This window comes from Elgaria multicarinata, chromosome 2, assembly GCF_023053635.1.
Source record: "Elgaria multicarinata webbii isolate HBS135686 ecotype San Diego chromosome 2, rElgMul1.1.pri, whole genome shotgun sequence".
NCBI lineage: Eukaryota > Metazoa > Chordata > Lepidosauria > Squamata > Anguidae > Elgaria > Elgaria multicarinata.
This window is the reverse complement of record NC_086172.1, coordinates 77986114-78006793: the sequence shown is the minus strand read 5'-3', so window position 1 is coordinate 78006793 and position 20680 is coordinate 77986114. Positions and strand designations below refer to the sequence as shown.

The 20680-nt window shown below is 44.7% G+C and overlaps 1 protein-coding gene across 1 annotated transcript; it reads left to right on the top strand.

Moving 5' to 3' along the window:
- The first annotated feature begins 6709 nt into the window (after nucleotides 1-6709).
- CABP4 (calcium binding protein 4) lies at nucleotides 6710-20347 on the top strand. Its single transcript, XM_063118343.1, has 6 exons — nucleotides 6710-6943; nucleotides 14321-14351; nucleotides 15878-16021; nucleotides 19162-19271; nucleotides 19587-19734; nucleotides 20319-20347. The coding sequence occupies exons 1-6, from the start codon at nucleotides 6710-6712 to the stop codon at nucleotides 20345-20347; spliced, it is 696 nt and encodes a 231-aa protein (XP_062974413.1).
- Nucleotides 20348-20680: the final 333 nt, after the last annotated feature.

The following is a 20680-nucleotide window of genomic DNA, read 5'->3' as shown; positions in this document are numbered from 1 at the left end:
TTCTGCTCCTCCGTGATAATTTAGTTCAGAAAAAGTAGTACTCCCCCCTGTGGATTACACCGCACAGACTGATCACTGGAAACATGCTTTTGAAAGAATGGGAGAAAGAACTGAATGGGTGGATATAAACAACAGCCATGGCGTGCATGTAGGAATCCGGACATCTGGCCACATAATGAAAAGAAGCTTCCTCGGCGAAAAAGAAGCCTTGGGGAGGGGTCAAGTACTCTTTGCTACTTGGCAAGGCATTAGAGAGAAGAAGTTTCTCACACTTGTTTTTAAAAGACGTTCTCATTTATAGCTGCCTATATAGTCAGAACACTTGGTCCCTCCTTCTCCAGAAGTGTTGGGCTACGACTCCCATCATCCCAAGTCAGCATGCTGGCTGGGGATGGTGAGAGTTCTAGCCCATAAGCATGATGGGGAATGAAGGCCGACACAATTGGAGGGCACCAGGTTGGGGAAGGCTAATTGGCTCTTTTAGGTTACAATCCTATACATGTTTAGACGGGTGGAGGGAGTCCTACAACTCCCAAGCCATGCTGGCTGGAGAATGCTTGGAGACCTAAGACTTTTTTCAGTCTAAACATGCATAGGAGAGCATCCATAAGGTCTCAAGAAATGGTGATTCCCAGCCCTGCTTCCTGAAGTCCTTTAGCCCAAGCTATCTGGGATTAAAACAGACCTTCTGAGTGCAAAATGTGTGCTCTTCAACTCCTGACAGTTATGTGAACACAACAGTAAGTTTCCAAGTGGTTGATAAATGCCTGTCTGTGGTAGAAACTGAATGAATGTGAATATAAATGGATGTTTATCATTTTAAACTTGTAGTGAACTTCATGACATAACCCTGAGGCATGTGGCTTTCCAAAGATAGATTTAGGAAAGGGGGTGTCCAGACAACCGGTTAAGATGGATTCGTGATCTCTTAGTGTGCTTTATCCTACATTATTATCAACTCAATGACCACTATGGCACATTGTCTCTCTGTTCATGAAAGGGAAACCTGTGAAGTTTGTGGTTGATTCATTGATTTAAATTCACATTTGTGTTTTTGAGCCTAGAACCATAAAGTATGTGAGTCATAAAATATGTGATCATAAATGGTATAAAGTTGATTCTTGATTGCAGTAGTGCCATATAATATTCTTGGTTATTCATTAATCTACGATAAGCAGTATGGGTAATATGGGATACTGACAATTATCTCAAAATCTTGAGATAAATCATTTCCAACATGCTTTAATCACTCCAGTTGTGTGTTAAAGGGATAAGAAATCTACATTCTTAAGAAGATTGCCTAAGGCTGCAATCCTATACTTGTCTACTCAATAAATTCAGTGGGGCTTACTCCCATATAAATGCTTGTAGGATTACAGCTTTATGTAATGCTAATAGCTGACAGTGATGGCTGAGGTAGAAAGCATATATTTTGATATCACTAGGTATAGCCAACCCCTTAAACAGTTCAGAATGGGAAAGTTTCCAGAGCAGTAGATAAATCACAGCAAAAATAATAAAGGCTGGGTTCAGACAACAGAATAATGCATACTCAAGGGTTGTTGTTTAACCATTGGTTGTGTTGTCTGAACCTAGCCACTGTGGGTTGTTTAGTGTACCATGATGATACAAAATGGAGCTGTTGTCTTGTGACACCTTAAAAATTAACAAAGTTGTTGGCTCAGTTTGCATGTAATGAGAATTCTCCCACACAGGACTTCTCTCATTGTGGTGGTAGTGGCTATTTTGAATATTCAAGCTGCACTAAAGACACACTGTAGTTTTTCTTTTCGTTTGAACCCAGTGAGGGTGGGTTGTTGACATGCCACCAGCAAACCTAAAACAGATCATGGTTCTGGGTCACTTGTCAACCACCCGAACAACCCACCCTCGCACATAATAATAAGCTATGGCACGCCCCTGCCGTGGCTCAAATATTCAAAATGGTGGCATGGTGTCTGCCACAACTAGGCCCCACAGGGAAATTCCTATGTGTGAACTAGGTCACTGTAAATGTGAGGATGAGCATTGATAAGTGGGATCAATGCCCATTAAGCCAGGGAGTAAGCCCGATTGAACTCAATAGGACTTATTTCTGAATAGACATGTGTAGGATTTCATTGTTATGACAACCTTTATAATTTCAATTGTAAGCCTCTAGGCAGAGTATCGCTGTTTTATTTGTATATTTTGTACAGCAGCAAGTACATTGTTGGTGCTATATAAATAAATAATAATAATAATAATAATAATAATAATAATACATTTTGAACAGACTAGAATGGAGGCAATTAGGCTTCCAAAAATGACACCAAATGGAAACTAAAATGCAGGGACTGAAGTTTAGAACAGCTGCTAAAGCATAATGAAATAGATTGAGGAAATGTATGCATGTGATACAGAGTTTATTGTAGTTACATTTATATATTTTACAATAAGCAGTGGAGCACAGATGCAAGAGATGCCGTGCAATGAGAGAAGCAGAAGTAAGTTTCGTTGCAGTCACCAGGACTTACTCCCAAGTAACTGTGCATAAGATTGTAGCCTCTTCATTTTTAAAAATGTCTTCCTCCACCCGATCTTTTCTTCTCTCTCTCTCTGGCATAAAGCCAGTACATTTATTTTTTTTGGCATAAAAACTGTACAAAGCTCTCTCAATATCTTAAGGGCTATTACCATAACATTTCAATAGAATGGCTATTTGTGGACGTTGGTCAGTTTCAAATATATGTCATTATGTTTTATGTTGTGCCATATATGCTGGTCCTGGAAAGCAATTTTAATGAGACCAACAGGTTGCGAAATGCTGATGACCTATTTAAAACGGTCTGCTTCCTATCTAACCAAGAGTAATATCTTACAGAGAAAGTTGCAAAATTTGCAGCGACTGCTCCGAAATGTAGGACGTGTGCTTTGTCAAAGCAAAGCATAGTACATTGTAAAGATAGTCATATATACTATCTTTTATATCTTGCCTTTCTGAAACTGGTTTCACTTTTGATATTAGCTGTCGACTTCTGCCCTGGTGAGTTTTGCGATGACCTTGATAGTTTAACAATAAAGCAGTAAACTTAACTGAGATTGAATTGTACACAAATCAAAAACTTGCATGCTCTTACACAAAGTGATACTGATCCATTTAAATAAAATGATTTCCCTGCTTTGTTTTCATATACTCTGATTCCCCTTTTGAGTCCAGGATAGGCTCTAAACTGGAGTCACTTTCATTTGTGAGGTACCACTGTGCCCGTAATTTTTTGAAATATAATTGCTGCTGAGGGCACACATTAATGGATATAGCACAGTATCTGCTGTGTTTACAATGCAGTCCAGTGCCACATTACAATACATAGTGTTGTAATTATGGGAGAAGTGGAGTTTGAAAGGTCAGGTTTGTTTTATCATTTATTTATAGCACATGCCACAAGCCACGTGTGTATAGTACTACAATTATGGGATAAATGGGAGGCCATGCTGCTATTTCAGTTTGAATTGTTTATTAAAAAGCCACTGACTGCATGTGCACCTTTATAGATGTGTAGGAATGTAGATTTAAAAATAAATTGCATAGCTATCCCCAGCTGCAGAGTGAAAAATAGCCACACATACAAAAATTCACAGATTTCCTGCCTGTAAATCCCTTCAAAATCAGTGTGTGGAAAAAGCAAGGAAGGAAAGGAGAAGGAGAAAGGCATGGTGAAGAAGGTGAGAAGATATGTTGCCAAAAGGTTTTACAGCTTTAAAGCCAACCCTACCCATTAGAAGATATAATACTGCTAGACTGGAAAACACATGAATTTGTGGTGGATAGAAGCTATAAGCGTAAAAAAGTCACCATAAAAGTAGTTTGGGGGAAAAAACAATATTGACAGAAGGCAGGAAACAGAACAATGGGTTGGGCAGTGCATTGTATGCCAAGTGTGTGAGCCAGACATTACAGTACCAGGATAAAATGCTGGTGTACATAGGCTCCAGTTGTTCTAGAGGGCACACACAGTGCTGTCCCTTCAATGACCAAGAGTCACTGGCAACTTCAGTGAAGTGATAGGAAGCATCACCATTTAGATGGAAATTGCCATATAACACTCTTCCCCAACCTCGTACCCTCCGAATGTGCTGGGTTGCAACTCCCATCATCCACAGAAGCATGGTTTATTTTATTGCAAAGTTGTGCTGGACTACAGCTCCCATAATCTATGGTCATTCTGGCTGTGGATAGTGGGAGTTGTAGTCCAGTGCATCTAGAGGGAAACAGGTTGGAGAAGGTGGCCATATAACATTATATCCTTGTTTTTTGTGAGATTATCCTAGCCACCGTTCATACAAGGGGGTGGGATCCCCGCCCCCTGCAAGTCCCCCTCTGGCTGCAATTCTATGTACACTTACTAGAATGGGGTGGGGTGGGGGGCTTGCTCAACCTAATTTCCAAAGCCGTCTGCAAGCAATCAGCGGGAAGGGCTGTAGCTCAGGGGTAGAGCAACTGCTTTGCATGCAGAAGATCCTGGGTTCAATCCCCAACATCTCTAGGTAGGGCTAGAAAAACTCCTGATTAAAATTCTGGAGAGACGCTGTCAGTGTAGACCATACTGTGTTAGATGAACTCATTGTCTGACTCAGTATAAGGCAGCTTTCTATGTTCCAGTTCAGACCTCTGGCAAAAGTGATCTGTCCCTCCCCTGGTAGCCCCCTGGGAGGGAGAGTGACAGAGACAGAGAGAAAGATGGCTCCACCCACTGCCAGCACATAACCCTGATAGGCTAGAAGTCAGCAGTGGGGCTGACTTCTGTGTAAACACAGGATCCTGGATTGAAAAATCAGCCACTGTGTGGAGCTAGAGGCACAGGATTGTGAGGAGGGACTGCCAATCAGGAAGGGTTACATGTATCTACTGGGCAATATTTTTCAGACATTTTGGTGGGGGGAGCGGGCACAACTCACTTTTCCGGTGAATCAAAAAAAGGATACATGAACCTTCCTGGCTGAGAAGATGTTTCAAATGTTTTAGGGATGCCCTGAATATTCAGAGGATCACCACCCTCCAAAAACACCCTACCACTCTATTAGTGTATTTAAGACGGTGGTGAGCACAACATCCAAAATCCACAAGCTGCTGATATCAGCCTTTCATTTTGGGGGGAAAATGCGCTCATACCTTAGTCTTATATAATTTGCAGTTTTCTGAGGTTTTAATATATGATGGAGCAATTTAGAAGTAAGGCAGGATTAATGAGAGTTAAATGCTCTGAAAAACTGAGTACGAGCACCTTAAGGAAGGAATAATTGCCAGTCTTGGAATTAAGGAATTGAGTAACTATATTCAGCTCCTGAAGAAGGAGACATCTCCAAAATGCTTTGGGCACAATACATTTTTCTTTTCTTTTCTTTTGAGCACTGGGGTTTGCCTTCTCTTTTGTTGCCAGTTTACAGTGCCGTTCCCTCTTTATACCTGCCTATGAGTTGTAATCCAACACACTTGGGGACACTAAACTGGGGAAGGCTGGACTATAGCGAAAAATACTTGCATTGTTTTTTACTGGATGTCTTCTCAAACCTCATCGTTATCTGATGGGTTAAGGAAAATCTGGGAAACATCTTTATTGATTAAAATGGCTTATTTCCTAAGGAGTCAACAAGATCCACAAACGATTAAATTCATACAAAAATGGTCTCTCTTCATAAACTCTTGGAATAATAACTATCATGATAGAAATTTACCATGTGTCTTTTCCTCTATGATTTACTTATTTATCTGTTGTAAAAGTTTGAACTTTAATTATTGGCTTTGTTCAAATTGTATTTATATTGTATTGTTAGTTTTTCATAAAAAAATAAACCTCAGAAATTCAAGTTATACATTGGAACATGTTAGAAGTAAGGCAAGAACTGAGCAAAACAAAAACATAGATATATTCATGAAATGTGAAGTTTTTTGGGAGGAGGGATTGTGTAAAAGATCAGCTATGGGGCAAAGCATATTTATTATTTTTAATATATTTATATTCCACCTTTTTTCTCTCTTGCAAGGAACCCAGGTGGCTTACATGGTCCTCCTCCTCTCCATTTTATCCTCACAACAACAACTCTGACTGGCCCAAAGTCATCCAGTGGCCAAGTGAGGACTAGAACCCAGATCTCCCAACTCCCAGTCTAACATTCTAACCACTAGACCACACCACATGTGAAAGAAACAGGGCACAGAATCATTCTGGGCAGAGTGAGGAGTCATATTACACTGGCCGTCCCATGGCATATGCATCTCATCTGTCCCAGCATTGTTTTCCCTGACAGGCAGTCATCTTGAGTCTAATTATTCCCTCATCTTGGCCAAAGGTGTCTGCCTGCCTTAGGCTGCTTGACAACGCTTAACTGGTGCTGACTGGCTCATGTCATGCCTGAAGCAATGTGCCTGTCAAAACACATGCTTTGACACTGGACTGCAGCCCCTCCCACATGGGAGGGGCTGCAGCCCCTCCCCTCCCTATAGAGAGGCAGGAGCTTTGTGGCAGAAGCCATGGCTGAGGACAGCTCTAAGGGGCTAAAGCCAGCACTAGTATCTCCATAATAATCCCCACTAATTGGCTTTCTTCCCCCACCCCACCCTCCTCCTCCTCCCTGGCGGTGGAGTATAAGAGGATTTCTTGACTTCTTCGTAAGTCCCCACATTCTGAGTCTTCAAGTGGTGCCCATCTCCAAGAGGCACACCTGTCCCATGCCACGCAAGCAGTCTGGGGAGGCAGAGGGCCCAGCCAAGGGCAAAGCAGAGGAAGGAGAGCAGCCCCCCAAGGAAGAAGGCGAGCCCAAGGGCAGCAAAAGTCCTGGCTCTGAATCGCGACGAAGCTCCCAGTCTGGCCACGGGCGCAAGCACAGTAAAAAGCATCAAGCCGACCCCCATGCAGCTGCCATCAAGGCCTACTCGCCTTTCCTCAACACTGTCTTTGGCAAGGTGAGACTATATCTGTAGTGGGAGGGAAGGAGGGAGCAGAGGGGAACAGTGGGGCTGAGGAAGTAAAATGTCCTGTATACCAGTGAAGACTGGTGGCTCTAATGTCACTGGGGAGGTGAACCCACTCTGGGTTTCAGTTAGAACCAATCAGAACTCTAAAGGAGCTATCCAAGGTTGCATAGCTCCTTTAGAGTTCTGGCTGCTTCTGGCTGAAACTTAGAGTGGATTTACCACCCCACTGACATCGGAGCCACCAGCCTTCAATGCTGTATGCTAATAGTGAACTTGTCTCTAGTGTGGATCCATATGTAGCCAAAACAGCAGCATCCACACCGCTATTTTTCTTAAAATGTTAGGGGGGGATGGGGCTGAGGGTGGTATCAGCAGGAATTAAGACTGCCCCCAAGGGCAGAAGCACAAACTAAGGTTAGGAAACAAAGGGTTGAACGTGGTCAGTAGCCGCAGAATGCTGCCGTGCCATCAAGAGGGAGGGGAAGCAGAAACCCAACGGGTGGAGGTGGGAACAGAATAGAATGGAGTATCCTGGAAAAGAGCACAACCAGTGAGAATCATGGACCTGGGCTCTCCACACTGCAACATTTTGTTGCGGATTCCACTTGTGGAATATCTGAAAGGGAATGGGTTGAGTGGGGAAGTAAGTGAGCTGGCAGGCTAAGGAAAGGCAGAGGTGAAACAGGGCAAGCATGGATGGGTGTGGAGTACCATAAATGAATTAAATCCCACATTTGAAAATGTAAATTAATTTTTAAAAATCCTTAATGCCAGCAAAGTATTGTGCAGATTTCCGGGGGTGGGGGGAAATGGATGCTGTTCACTCACTGTCCTCTCTAAGCTTGGGCTGTGTACAAATATAACATTAAAACAGGTGTCGCATCAGATTTGTCTCTTGGGCGATGAACATGGTTTCCACCCACCTACGTAATGTCAATGACTGGCATACATGCTAGCAACCTGAACACTAGTTCAGTATTCAATCTGGTCCCCTCTCCTACTGTGCTTCAGGCAGGCGCTCCTAATTATTATTCTTTTAAGCACCATATGTTTATCATCTTTTTCTTCCTTTTTTATAAGCACAAACAGTTATTTCAAGGGATAATGGGCTACTGGGCTTGAGACATCACAAACCCCAGCCAATCCTTTGCTGTGCGCAGCTGCTGGCTTTTGCTGCAAACCTGCAGGACCAGTTTCCACTTCGCTTTTTGATCCTGGAAAGGAAATGGTTTGTTTGAGCAGAAGGTAGCTTGAATGCACTTCTAGAGCAGCCTTGCTGCTTCAAAGACGTGGGGCACATCTACACGAAGAGTTTGCCCCGGGATGGATTTGCAGTAGCGACAGGTCATTTCAGGCAAGCACCAGAAACTCCGCTGAAAAAAAGTCGGGCACTTACCCCGACTTTTTTGGCAGTGGAGGCTTGTCACAGCCCATGATGTCCCCTGATTGGGCTGGACAGGGAAGGGGGCAGCCCCGCACCTCTGTAAAAATTAAAAAGGGGGGAGGAGAGGAATGGGGCCATTCCCCCCCCCTTTTAAATTTTATTATCAGTATCTGCACAACCAGAGGGAGGGGAGGAACAGGCAGCCAGAGGGAGGTCAGAGGTTGTTCACCCGGCATCCTTCTCCTCACGTCCTCCTCTGGCTGCCTCGTTCCTTCTCCCACACTATTTTTTTTTTTAAAAAAATTATCTGTATCTGTGCAGCTGCGCAGATACAGATAATGAAATTTAAAAAGGGGGGGGAGAACAGCCCCTGTCCTCTCCTCCCCCCCCCCACATTTTTTTTTAAAAATATTTGTACAGAGTGGGGAAAGTTCACACTTGCGTTCCTTCCCATGCAGATGCCGGGAAGGAATGCAAGTGCAGGAGCCCGGTGCCTCGCGGCACAAAAGCATTGCCATCAAGACTGGGGCCTGCTATCTGCATGAAGAGTCAGCATAGCACTCATGGGTTTATTAAGAGTTCAGTCCTATGCATGTTCAGACAGAAAAAGAGCCCCTACCATCCCCACCATTGCCCTGCCTTAAGTGAGTTCGTTATCTTCTGATCGCAAGGGCTGCATTCCCAGGGTCAAGCTGCAGATGCAATGCCTACACAGCAGGACGAGACGAAGTGGAATCTGACACATGTTTGAACCCAGAGATCTGTTGCTGAGATTGCAGCCTGAACCCTGCTTTTTCCAAAGTAGCGTCTCATTGCTGGGAAATTGGTGCCTTTCCTATATGCAGTCTCTTTTTTTTTTAAAAAAAAAGCCATGAATACACAGTATGTTTGTCGGGGGGGGGGCATGCACAAGGCTCAGAGTGGTGACTTTGCATGCACAAGGCCTCAGGTTCAGTCCTTGGCATCTCTAGTTAAAAGGATCAAGTAGCCGGCAGTGGGAAAGCCCTCCGCCTGCCAGGGGGGCTTGAGTTGCTACTGCCCATCACAACAGACAGTGCTGAGCCTCTGAGCTAGATGAGCAAATATAACCTGACCTGATGTAAGGCCACTTTCTGTGTTGGGTGACAACCCTACATCAGCCCCCTCCTTCATCTATGCTGCACCTGGCAGTTTCCTTCCCTCAATCCCCCATTATAGAGGGGGCAGCTCCCCTTCCAAAATAAAAAAACAAAAGCACAAGCTCTGAAAGGTGCCCAAAAGAAAAAGGATCTGGAGGGAATCTACACAGCGTACTGAAGGTGCACACAAGCGCCTTCAGTGCGCCCTGAAAACGCTTGTGTAGATCATACCTTCCGAGGCGCAGGAAGAGGCGGAGGAGGCGGCGTCTGGGGAACCGGCCATGTCCTTGCCGCCGCCAGCCTCCTGCTGCCGGGGTAAGAGCCACCCAGGTTGGAGAGCTTGGCGGAAGCGGAAGCCGAGCTCTCCGACCCGGGTCGCTCTTACCCCGGCAGCAGGAGGCCGGTGGGGAGGAGGAGGCGGCAGCAAGGATGCGGCCGGATTTCTCAGCCACCTCCTCCTCCGTCTCTTCTGGGCAGGTAGGCTAGGGAATCTACACCATCGTTTTGGGGGCGTACTGGAGGCGCATGCAAATGCCTTCAGCACGACGTGTAGATTCCCTCCTGGACAGACAAAGCTGGAGCATCACACACAGAGAGACACAGAGAGAGAGACCACCAAGGGAATGGGAATCTGGGCTAATTTGTATTTTAATTTGTTTGTTTGTTTTCATTTATAATAATAATACATTTATTTATTTATTACCCACCTCTCCCTCTGGATTGAGGTGGGGTACAATACAAATACAAAACACCATAAAATACTTATAATTGATTAAAATATATAAAACTAATACATTATTAAAAAGCAGCGCATTATTAAAATTTATCTTTATAACCGGCCTATCAGCCCACTAGGACCCACAAAGCCCCTTGGGGCCTTACTTCCGCTTCTCTGCCTTGCCCATTGATTATATAGCTCCAATGTGCCTATGTCCTATGCCAGGGGAATTGAATCTCTTTCAGCTCGAGGGCTGAATTCCATTTCAGAGAAGTTGTCGGGCCACATTCCTGTGGTGAGCCAGGCCAGAGGCAAAAGGGACAGGGGTAAAATAGCTGCATGTTTTAGCTTTTATTGCCAATAACTAAGACTTAAGCAGGGCTGGCCCTACCATTAAGCAGACTGAGGCGATTGCCTCAGGCTGCAGATGCTGGGAGGTGGCAGCAAGGTGTTTGGAGGAGAGAACTGTGTGCCCTGGTCCGCCTTCGTTAGCCTGCTGCCTTCATGTGTGGAAGGGGACTCTGTACCATCACTGCCAGTCTGGTCAGCTTTTGTACATTGGTGGGAGGGAGTGCCATCTTGTTCTTTGCTTTAGGAAGCAAAATCTCTTGAGCCAGTCCTGCCTTAAGAGAAGCATTTCAACCTTTGAGAATGTGTGTGGGGATGGGCTGCAGAAAAGCTAGAAAACTACCAAATGATTGGTTGTCAGGGGGAAGGGGCAAGGGGCAAGGGGGTGGAACCAGCTGGGGAACCCTGGAGGGCTGGATTGGGACCCCAGACCTGAGGTTCTGCACCCCTGCTGTAGGCAGAGCTGTCGAAAGGCAACCTGATAATTCCATGGAGGCAAGAAGTCATCAGCAGCATTGGGACAAAGGCCAACTGGGCTCCAGGAACTGGAGTGGGAATGGGAGTGATGGTGGCTGTAGGGTCCACTTGGACCCAAAGTAGGAGAGGGATGGCCCATTGCCCATGGAGGTGAACATCACCAGCCCTCCATGACATCCTTCCGGGACCCTGCTTGATTAACTCATATAAATAGCCCAGGTCTGTTGCCCTGTTGGGAGGCCAGGAAATCCTATTAGCCAGAGAAGTAGGGGAGAAAGGCTGGAGAAACAGTAGACCCTGGGGGGTTCTCAAGGCTCCCTCCTGCCTGGGAGGGGCTTCCAGATGCCTCCAGGGGGGTGCTTGCTAGGCAGGCAGCACCACAACAGGACTAGCACCTTCCAGTTTTCATTAAGATCCCTGTGAGTAGCCTGTGTCTGTTCACACAGGGATTGTTGAGAAAGGGCTTGCAGAGCTCTGCTTGACCTCCAATCCATTTAATCCAACCTTCAGCAGGTTAATTTGGGAAGAGATTTCTCACTGGGGTGGAAGTGGAGAGGGTTATTCTGAGCTCTCAGCTCATTATGCAAGCTTGCCTCCATCTTAATCAGCTTCCTACAGAGAGATGGGACTTCTCTGAGGACACTGTCAGATAATTATGCCTTTCACAGTAAGGCAAGTAAGGTCTTCACCTTCTGAAACGAGTGTTCCTGTTCAGGGTGCCAGCCAGCAAGCCATGCCCTTCTCTAGAATACTTCATTCCCTTCTATCCTCCCTCCCTCTGTCACCCCATTTTTTTTCCTGAATTGACACTCAATGAACATGCACAATAGCTCTTTTGAGGAGTTCTTTCCCCCTCCTAATTTTTTTTTTAGAAGGAGTCTTGTAACCTTGGGGTTCTCCAAGGATACTGAAACCTCCCTCTCGCCCTGTTTTGGCTCCATTTTTGTTGGGACAACACCTGAGTTCAATATTAGAAAGATTAAGATTCTAAGAATAGATATTGACCAGTAGGGTCTAGTTGGCTTAGTAGGAACCCTCAGCAATACTGCTTTATATCCAATGGGTTCCCAGTGTATTAAAATACATATCAAAACCTATTTATTTTAGACAGAAGTATTGTAATTTTTCTCTGACATTGGCTTTGTTAGTCATTTTAAGGTGTTTTAAGGAATGCTGAGAAATGCTGATGAACAGCACTATATACATAAATATGTATTAGTTTTCTTTTCCCCTGGGGCTGGTGATGGTTGGCTCAGATCCATCCTCTAGTTGACCCTGGAAAGGTGCAGTGGGGCAAGGGTTTTTTCTTCTAGGTTCAAAGTAGCTGAAGTCGGTCATGGTTTTTCATCTTGTGCTGATGAAGTCCAAAATCATGGACACCGTGAATTTCAGGTGTATGGGGTCCCCACCACCACCACTAAGCTGACTTCTTTTTTTAAAAAAATCAAATGCGAACATTTAAAATGTGGGAAATCTGTTAACATTTGAGCTTGTCTTGAGACACTATTTACATTTCACAGAGGACCAGTGTGGTGTAGTGGTTAGAGTTTTAGCCTGGGACTTGGGAGATCCAGGTTCTAGTCCCCACTCAGCCATGAAACTCAGTGGGTGATGTTGGGCCAGTCACTTGACTCTTAGCTTAACAACCCTGTGAGGATAACATGGAGAGGAGGTGGGCCATGTGGGCGGGATATAAAGGTAATAAAATAAATAAACAAATTGCTACTACCACTGTCTGAGCTGAGAAACTGTGCCCAACAAACCCGAGGACCAAAACCTTTCCTGTAGGAAAAAAAATACCACCTTCTCCCATATTAGCCTGCGCAGGGTTCCAGATCTTCAGGGGAGGCCCTTCTCTCAGTCCCGTCTCCATCAGACACCACCAGTGGTGGAACTCCCTGCTCAGGGGGGCTAGAGAGTCTTCCTCTCTGTTGTCCTTTGGGTAGCCAAAATGATGTTTTTATCCAGGCAGGCTTTTGCTTGGCATGTAAGCTGGTTTGTTTCTGAAAGGTTTTTTAGCTGTTTGGGGCTGTTTATTTCTTTTATTTTTAAGCTTTTGATTGTATTTTAAACATATTTGGTTTTATGTTTGAATTAAGATTTCGTTCTTAATCTGGATTTTATTGCGAGCTGCCTTGAACACCATTTGTGGGTGGAAAGGCGGGATATGAATTCATTCAATTCTCCTCACCCACACTTTGTGCTGTAGGGTCAGGTAGCTGCCAGTGCAACCCTAAATGTGGTCAGAGAGGAGTGAAGTAATGGTTCAGCTGCTTCACCCCAAGCCCTGCCACCTCACTCTAGCCAGATTGGAAGGTTATTTTAGATTCTTGCCACCACTGAAAGCAATGGGGGATTACATATACCAGCTCCAGACAGATCCAAAGTCAACTCCAACCTACCCCTGCCCCACCCCCGTAATGCCTGGCCCTTGGTTCCACTGGCAGTAGCACTGCTGCTGGTAGCTTTCTGTCCCCAGCACCCTCTGCAGGCACAGTGATGGAACCTCCCCACCACCAGCAATGGCGGCTGGTGAAAGGGCATCTCTCCCTAATCATAAGAGCCCTGCTTCATCAGACCACAGCTCCATCTGGTCCGGCGTTCTGTTCACACAGTGGCCCACCGAATCATAGAATAGCAGAGTTGGAAGGGGCCTACAAGGCCATCGAGTCCAACACCCTGCTCAATGCAGGAACCCACAAGCAGGACATGAGTGCAACAGCACCCTCCTGCTCATGTTCCCCAGCAACTGGTGTCTCCGCTACTGGAGGTAGCACATAGGAATCAGGACTAGTAGCCATTGACAGCTTTCTCCGACAGGAATTTATCCATTTGTCTTTTAAAGCCATCCAACTTGGTAGCTATCTCTTGTGGTAGAGAATTCCATGGTCTAACTCTGTGCTGTGTGAAGAAGTGCTTGCTTTTATCTTATCAATCAGCTTCATGGGATGACCCTGGGTTCTAGTATTATGAAAGAGGGATAAAAATGTCCCCCTATCCACACCCCGCATAATTTTGTTCACCACTATCGTGTCTTCCCTTAGCCTCCTTTTTTCAAAGCTAAATAATCCCAGCCGTTGTAACCCTCTTCTTACAGTGGTGTTGCTCCAACCTCTTGATCTAACCCCCTCTAACACATTGAATCTGGTCATCTTCCCAAAGTGATAAGAAAGAAATGTCTCTTAGGAGGTCCCCCTTCCATAGTTTCATGCATCAGCTTAACTCTGCTCATGTGGTAGTTCTGGATATGGTAAGCAGAAGCCCCGTGACAAGAACCTGGGCTCTGACTCACTCTTCTCCTTTTTCCTCCGTTTTGCCAGGAGAGGGAGCTTTCCCCAGTGGAGCTGGATGGTGAGTTTTTATTTATTTATTTATTGCATTTATATACTGCCCCATAGCCGAAGCTCTCTGGGCAGTTGGCCTTGTTGTGGGAAGATGGTGGTGGGGAATTTGGGTCCTCCTGGCTTCATGGGGCTGTGCAGGGGGAAATGCAGTACTCAGTTTCTCCATTAGGGGGCTTTGCACTGCTCTCATCTCCTTTTCCCTCAGGCGGCTTTTCAGTCTCCAATTCCGAAGAGGCTCAAATGGATTTATTTTAGAGCAGCAACAAGCAATTTTCCATATTTGTTATTCAGTCAAAGAATTGTTTGCTTATTTGTTCGTTTTCTTAAACTACACACACCTCATGAACCTCTACAAAAATTACATGGATGTGGTTTGCTCTGAGTTATTTATATTACCCCTGATTTATTACTGAGAGCTTCACCTTCATTATGATTACGACAAGAAAGATGTGTTAGGGCAATAGGTGTAAGAGGCATTTCGCTCAGTTACTTCTTACCGACTCCTTCATTTCTCAATCTTGCACCAAGGCTATGCAAAGTAGGTCTACCTATGAAATATTGACCTTCTTGACTGAATATCCAATTAAGAAGGTCAATGCCACAGACATTTTTTTTTCCCTTTTATCTCACCGCTCAATTCTTTGCTGTCAAGCAAGGGTAGCAAGATGCTGGCTCGGTAAATGATTGTTGTTATCACTTTTTGGTGCCCCCAAAGTAGGGAAGCTTCCAGATGGAGGACTCCAAGCGCTACCAAGCAGAAGGCCTTTTGCAGCAATTTCAGCTTTTTCTCCTTCATGGATTTTCCATACAGATGGAACAAGTGGCAGGGAAACACGGTATTGGATACACAGAAGCCTCCAGGTTCAGAGAGTTCCATCTCGCGAGGATGCAATCCCTAGGATTACAGCCTTAATAATTAAGATCACCAAGAGTTGGAAAACAGGCTACCAATGCTAAAATGGCTGTTATAGAACCGTGACTACAGCGAACCTCCTCATGGGTAGGGTGGCCACTCACACATCGCCGAAAAGAGGAAATGTGTCACCAAAAAAGAGGATTCCAATTTGCATATGTAACTGTATATGTATAGGTTCAAATTTAGAAATAATATACTTTAAATAGAAATGCAATATATCTCACCATAGTGGAGAAGATTGAGAAGGTGAGCTGTGTGTCTGCACAGTCTGCTGTCCAGGTGCTATCTGTGGAAGGGCAACTTCAGGAGCCCTGTTCTCCCCTGGTTCTTTGACTTTAAACCAGCCATGGACTGGACATCTTTTCAGACAGAGGACACCTTCAAAATAAAAGACTGTGCTCTGACCACTCTCAAAAATAGAGGACTGTCTTCTTTAAAGTAGCACACCTGGCCATTCAACAGGGGTCATACTTGTTCTTCTTTTTGTCCCAGTTGTCCCTTCCAATACTATGCACCTTTCCTAAGTCTCCTCCTCCCCTCACTCAATTTGAGAACGGAAGTCAAGGCAGGAATCTTTGTCTCGCAACTATAACCTGTATTTGGGACTTTCCTGGCAGAATTGCTAGATGCCTTCAAGGAGTTTGACACTGACCAAGACGGCTACATCAGTTACAAGGACCTGGGAGAGTGCATGCGGACCATGGGCTACATGCCCACCGAGATGGAACTGATTGAGATCTCCCAACACATCAAAATGCGCAGTGAGTTGGGTGTTTATGTTCTCTTTTCTCTTCCGCCAAACTCCCTCCCCCAAGACTCATACCTAAAGCCAGTCTCAGGAAGTATCACCAGATCATTCATAACCCAAAGGCTTTGGGCTTAATTGTGTTCCGTTTTCCCAGAACTGCATTGTTTTCCATGGTCCCTATTTAGCAGGAATCATCTGTTTTCTGATATTGAGTTTGGTTTGTATACAGATTTAGGTGCATGCAGTCGGGCTGGCGGAAGCAGAATTCCCTGTCCCTTCCTCCTCTAAGCGGTTTACATACAAAAATTAAAATCAAAGTTAAAAATACGTATATATAATACAATGCTAAAACATTTCAGTTTTCAACAAGTGTAAGATCAAGAGAAACAATAAAAGAGACAATAAAATGGCGCAGCAGCATGATAATTATAAGCCAAGGAAAGCTCATGTAAGCAAGGACATTTGCAGGAGGTATTTAATAATTGTGCACTGCCTGGAGAGCCTCGGCTATTGGGCAGAATAAAAATGGCAGGCAGGCAGGCAGGCAGGCAGAAAGAAGCAAGCAAGCAAGCAAGCACACCACACTTCCTGCCTCCCAAGCCCGTATGCAGGAGGATATTTCAGAGGGTGGACACCACTATGAGAAGGCCCTGCTTTTTAGATGTTACGCTCCATCACACCTACTTTTTAAATCTGTTTTTCATCCATGGTTTCCCCCTCCGTTTCCTTAGTGAGTCGAGTGCTGGGCACTTCCATGTCTGGGCATTGTTGCGCTCTTTCAGCTCCTGTATCTTTTCACCTGGAGCACTACTATGCCAGTGAAATCTCCCAGCCCGCCCTCTACGTTCTCCTTTCCCCTGCAGTTAATTTTTTATTTTTAAAAAAATATTTTTTGATTTCTGCGCAAATACAATAGTACAGCAGTCTGAAGTTGCGCAATTACGGTAAAATAATACATTATACTTTTCCTAAGATCATATTAAACAAATTCCGGTGAGAGAAGGAAGGGAGGCCGTTTGTAGTAAGCAGGAGGGAGTGCATGGGCCGAGACTGTTGCTGCCGCTTGGCTTGGGAAAGGTTTACAGGGGAGGAGGAGCGAACATGTACTGCAGCTCAGGTACCATGCTGGTGCTTCACTCCATTTCTAAAAAAAACCACAAGTCTTAACTGTGAAGCTTTTCAGTTCTTGGGAAGCACAAGGGTGAACCACCACCACCACCCCATCCCGGTGCATTTTCCACATTTCTTTTAAGGTGAAAATGTACCCCTGGTCATGCCTACTCATGAGTAAGAACATAGAGTTAAATGGGACCTCTCTCCCTCCCCCTTCACAGTTCAGTGGAGAATCGCACCACCCTCTTTTGTTAGCAAGACCACCCTTAGACACACATGCCCCCAAAGAACGCGATGTTCAGATAGAATGCAACAACAGCAATACACAGGAGGGAGGAGCTCATTTATTTCACATGGAGGGGGGAAAACAGACTTTCCCTGTTCCAAAAAGAAATGAAACATAGAGGGAAAGAAGGAAAATGAGTGCAGGACAGGAACGATGTCATGTGAGTACCTGGCTGCAAAACCGCATACCAGGCATGGTGAGTGTGCGATAAATCGCTGGTGTGATGGAGCCCGTTATGTAGTGACGTTCCGTTCATCATGGAATGGCCAACAAAGCCATTCTGTAACATATTTAACCCAAAGAATTGATTTATAAAGACATATTTATAAACCAATAAAGACATATTTGGCTATATAAAATAAAGACATAAAATAACCAAAAGAACAAACATGCACTTAGCTTTTGAATGATATGATCAGACTCATGCTATTGATTCTTTCTTTGGAGTTTGTCTGAATACAGGATGTCGGTGCTCTGCTTCATTCCTGTAAGCACTTATAGACGATAAAAGTTACTGAGGGAGAGCATTCCTATGCATGTTTAGATGGAAAAAAGTCCTACAACTCCCAGCATTTCCCAACCAGCATGGCTGGCTGGGGAATGCTTGTAAGATTTTTTTTTCTGCCTAAACATGCATAGGATTGTGCCCTGAAAGTGTTTGAGTTGCAGTCATTCTATACATAACAGGAAGCCAGATTCCAGCTGAACATCAGGAAAAACTTCCTGACTATAAGAGCAGTATGACAACAGAACCAATTAGCTATGGAGGTCATGGGCTCTCCCACACTAGAGGCCTTCAAGATGCAGCTGAACAGCCATCTCTCGGGTATGCTTTAAGGTGGATTCCTGCATTGAGCAGGGGGTTGGACTTGATGGCCTTAGAGGCCCCTTCCAACTCTACTATTCTATGATAATGCAACCAGGGCCAGATCTACACCAAGCAGGATATAACACTTTGAAAGCGGTTTGAAAATGGCATATGGAATATGTCCTGGGCCCCAACAGTTGTCAATACCATTATAAAGCAGTAGTGTAGATGCTGCGCAGACTTTCCATAAAAATTCTGTTAAATTTCCTTAAATTTCTTTCTTAAAAGTAAATTATTGTGCTAAATTCATTAAGCCCTGCCCCCATGATTCAGAAGAAGCCAGTACAGGCTAGGCTAGGAGAAGTTCTTTCAGCAATGTGGAATAGTGTGAGGGATAGGCTGTTCACGCAGTGAAATGAAAATTACATAAGAGTATCCCTACAACCATCTATGACATTTTAGAGAGCATGAAACTAGATTCAGAGCTCTTTCCTCCTACCATATATCCATGAAGCCACTTGATTACTTTGTGGAAAAGTAACATTTTTATTTATGATGATGATGATTTTATGTGGTTTTAATTATTGTGAACTGCCCAGAGAGCTTTGGCTATTGGCCAGTAGACATGTAATAAATAAATAAAATACATAAATAAATAAATTTCACCCAAAGGTGCTTCTAAGGCCATAGCTAGACCTAAGGTTTATCTCTGGATCATCCAGGGGTCAAACCTGTTCATCTAGGTGACACACAGGGGATCCAGTGCTCAGGCAGGGTCGAATCCTGGATGATCCCAGGATAAACCTTAGGTCTAGCTGTGGCCTCAGACTCCTATTCATTGGGACTTACTGCTGAATAGACGCATCTAGGATTGTACTATCAGTCTGACTACTTTCTCTTCCCATTCTTTGGGAAACTGATCCTTTCTTGTTCTCTTACCTCATAGTGGGTGGGCGTGTAGACTTTGAGGACTTTGTGGAGATGATGGGTCCAAAGCTGCGTGAGGAGACAGCTCACATGGTGGGCGTGAGAGAGCTGAAAATCGCTTTCCGTGAGGTATGGTGGGGTGAAAATGGATGGGAGGAAGCAAGGGATTTGTGATATTCCTCAAATGATATTTTATGTCATTAATTTACATCTGCACGTCATAGTTCAATAATCACCACTACTGAACTGAGTTGTAAGACACAATTTGGTCCAGAAGAGCAGAGAGGGAGTGGGTTGACTGGAGAGTGTGGGTGGGCAGGAGAAGAAGAGGTGGGGGGCGGGAGCCTGGAGAATGGGGAAGGAAAATGGTGACTGGAAAAGAAAGCTAGAAATTGGAGTGGAAGCTGTAGAGCCAGGCCCTCACATACTTCCTTCTCTCTGAAGTTTGACACAGACGGGGACGGGGCGATTAGCCAGGCAGAGCTTCGCCAGGCTGTGAACGTCCTCCTAGGGGAGGAACTCAAGGCCCATGAAGTGGATGAGATCCTGCATGACGTTGATCTCAATGGGGATGGCAGCGTGGACTTCGATGGTGAGAGAACGCAGCACATTACCTGTTCTCCCTCTTTCCCTAAATCCTGCATATACCTACCCCTGACTACAGCATCCTGCCTCCACTCTTCGAGGACTAGGGATTTATTCTCCACACATCGGACCTCCTTTATACGCACACAAATCTACTTTTCCATCACCCTCCGCTGCAGGCCCATGTCTGCTGACTGTTCAGAGCACTGTCCGTTTTGCTTCCTCTAATGTTTGCATTTTTTCAAGCACAAGTTAGTTCAGTCCTGTTTCCCCATCAGCTTGCAGATGTTTCTTTTTTCAAATTCCACATGAAAATTCACATTTTTGTACAAATGAACATGTGTGTGTGTTTTCTAGCAGTTCTCTCTGATGTGCACATGTATGTACACATTTTCTGGACTAAAAACTGTATCGCAACATTTGGAGAAGTGTGAAAAATTGTGTTCCGGTTTGTGTATTAGTTTGGGAAGTGCAAATTAGTGTATATGCATGTACAAATTAGGTTGGTTCGTATTTAAATGCAAATCAAACACCTTTTCCCCATGCCTACTCCAGCTTGGGCACTGATTCTTCTCTTTCCACCTCTTTCAGAATTTGTGATGATGCTGTCATCCAGGTAACCAGATCCGGAGGGGCGGGGGCTGCCTCATCACTTCCAGCATTACTGTCCTTTTTCAGTAGCCAAAGGGAATGGGCTGCCCTTTGATGGCTCTTCACTTCCTGAAGATAGTGGGACATCACCCACAGAAGGATGAATTCTCTTCCTCAAGTCCGGATCCTTCACAGACTTCACTGAACATCATGAAAAAACATCTACATCTTTACTTCCACCTCCATGTGGTACAAGGTATCTCTGGGGAGGTGTGGAGCTGCCAGCTCTGTCCAAGGGGAACTTACTCTGCCCTGAGGCAAATTGGCTGGGCTAGCCATAAAGAACACCACTAGAATCAGTG

Excerpts from the sequence above, each read along its gene's own strand:
- CABP4 (XM_063118343.1), top strand. The coding sequence starts at position 6,710 with ATGCCACGCAAGCAGTCTGGGGAGGCAGAGGGCCCAGCCAAGGGCAAA. Across the intron at positions 16,022-19,161 it reads CCAACACATCAAAATGCGCA|TGGGTGGGCGTGTAGACTTT; the intron begins GTGAGTTGGGTG and ends CTTACCTCATAG. Across the intron at positions 19,272-19,586 it reads TGAAAATCGCTTTCCGTGAG|TTTGACACAGACGGGGACGG; the intron begins GTATGGTGGGGT and ends TTCTCTCTGAAG.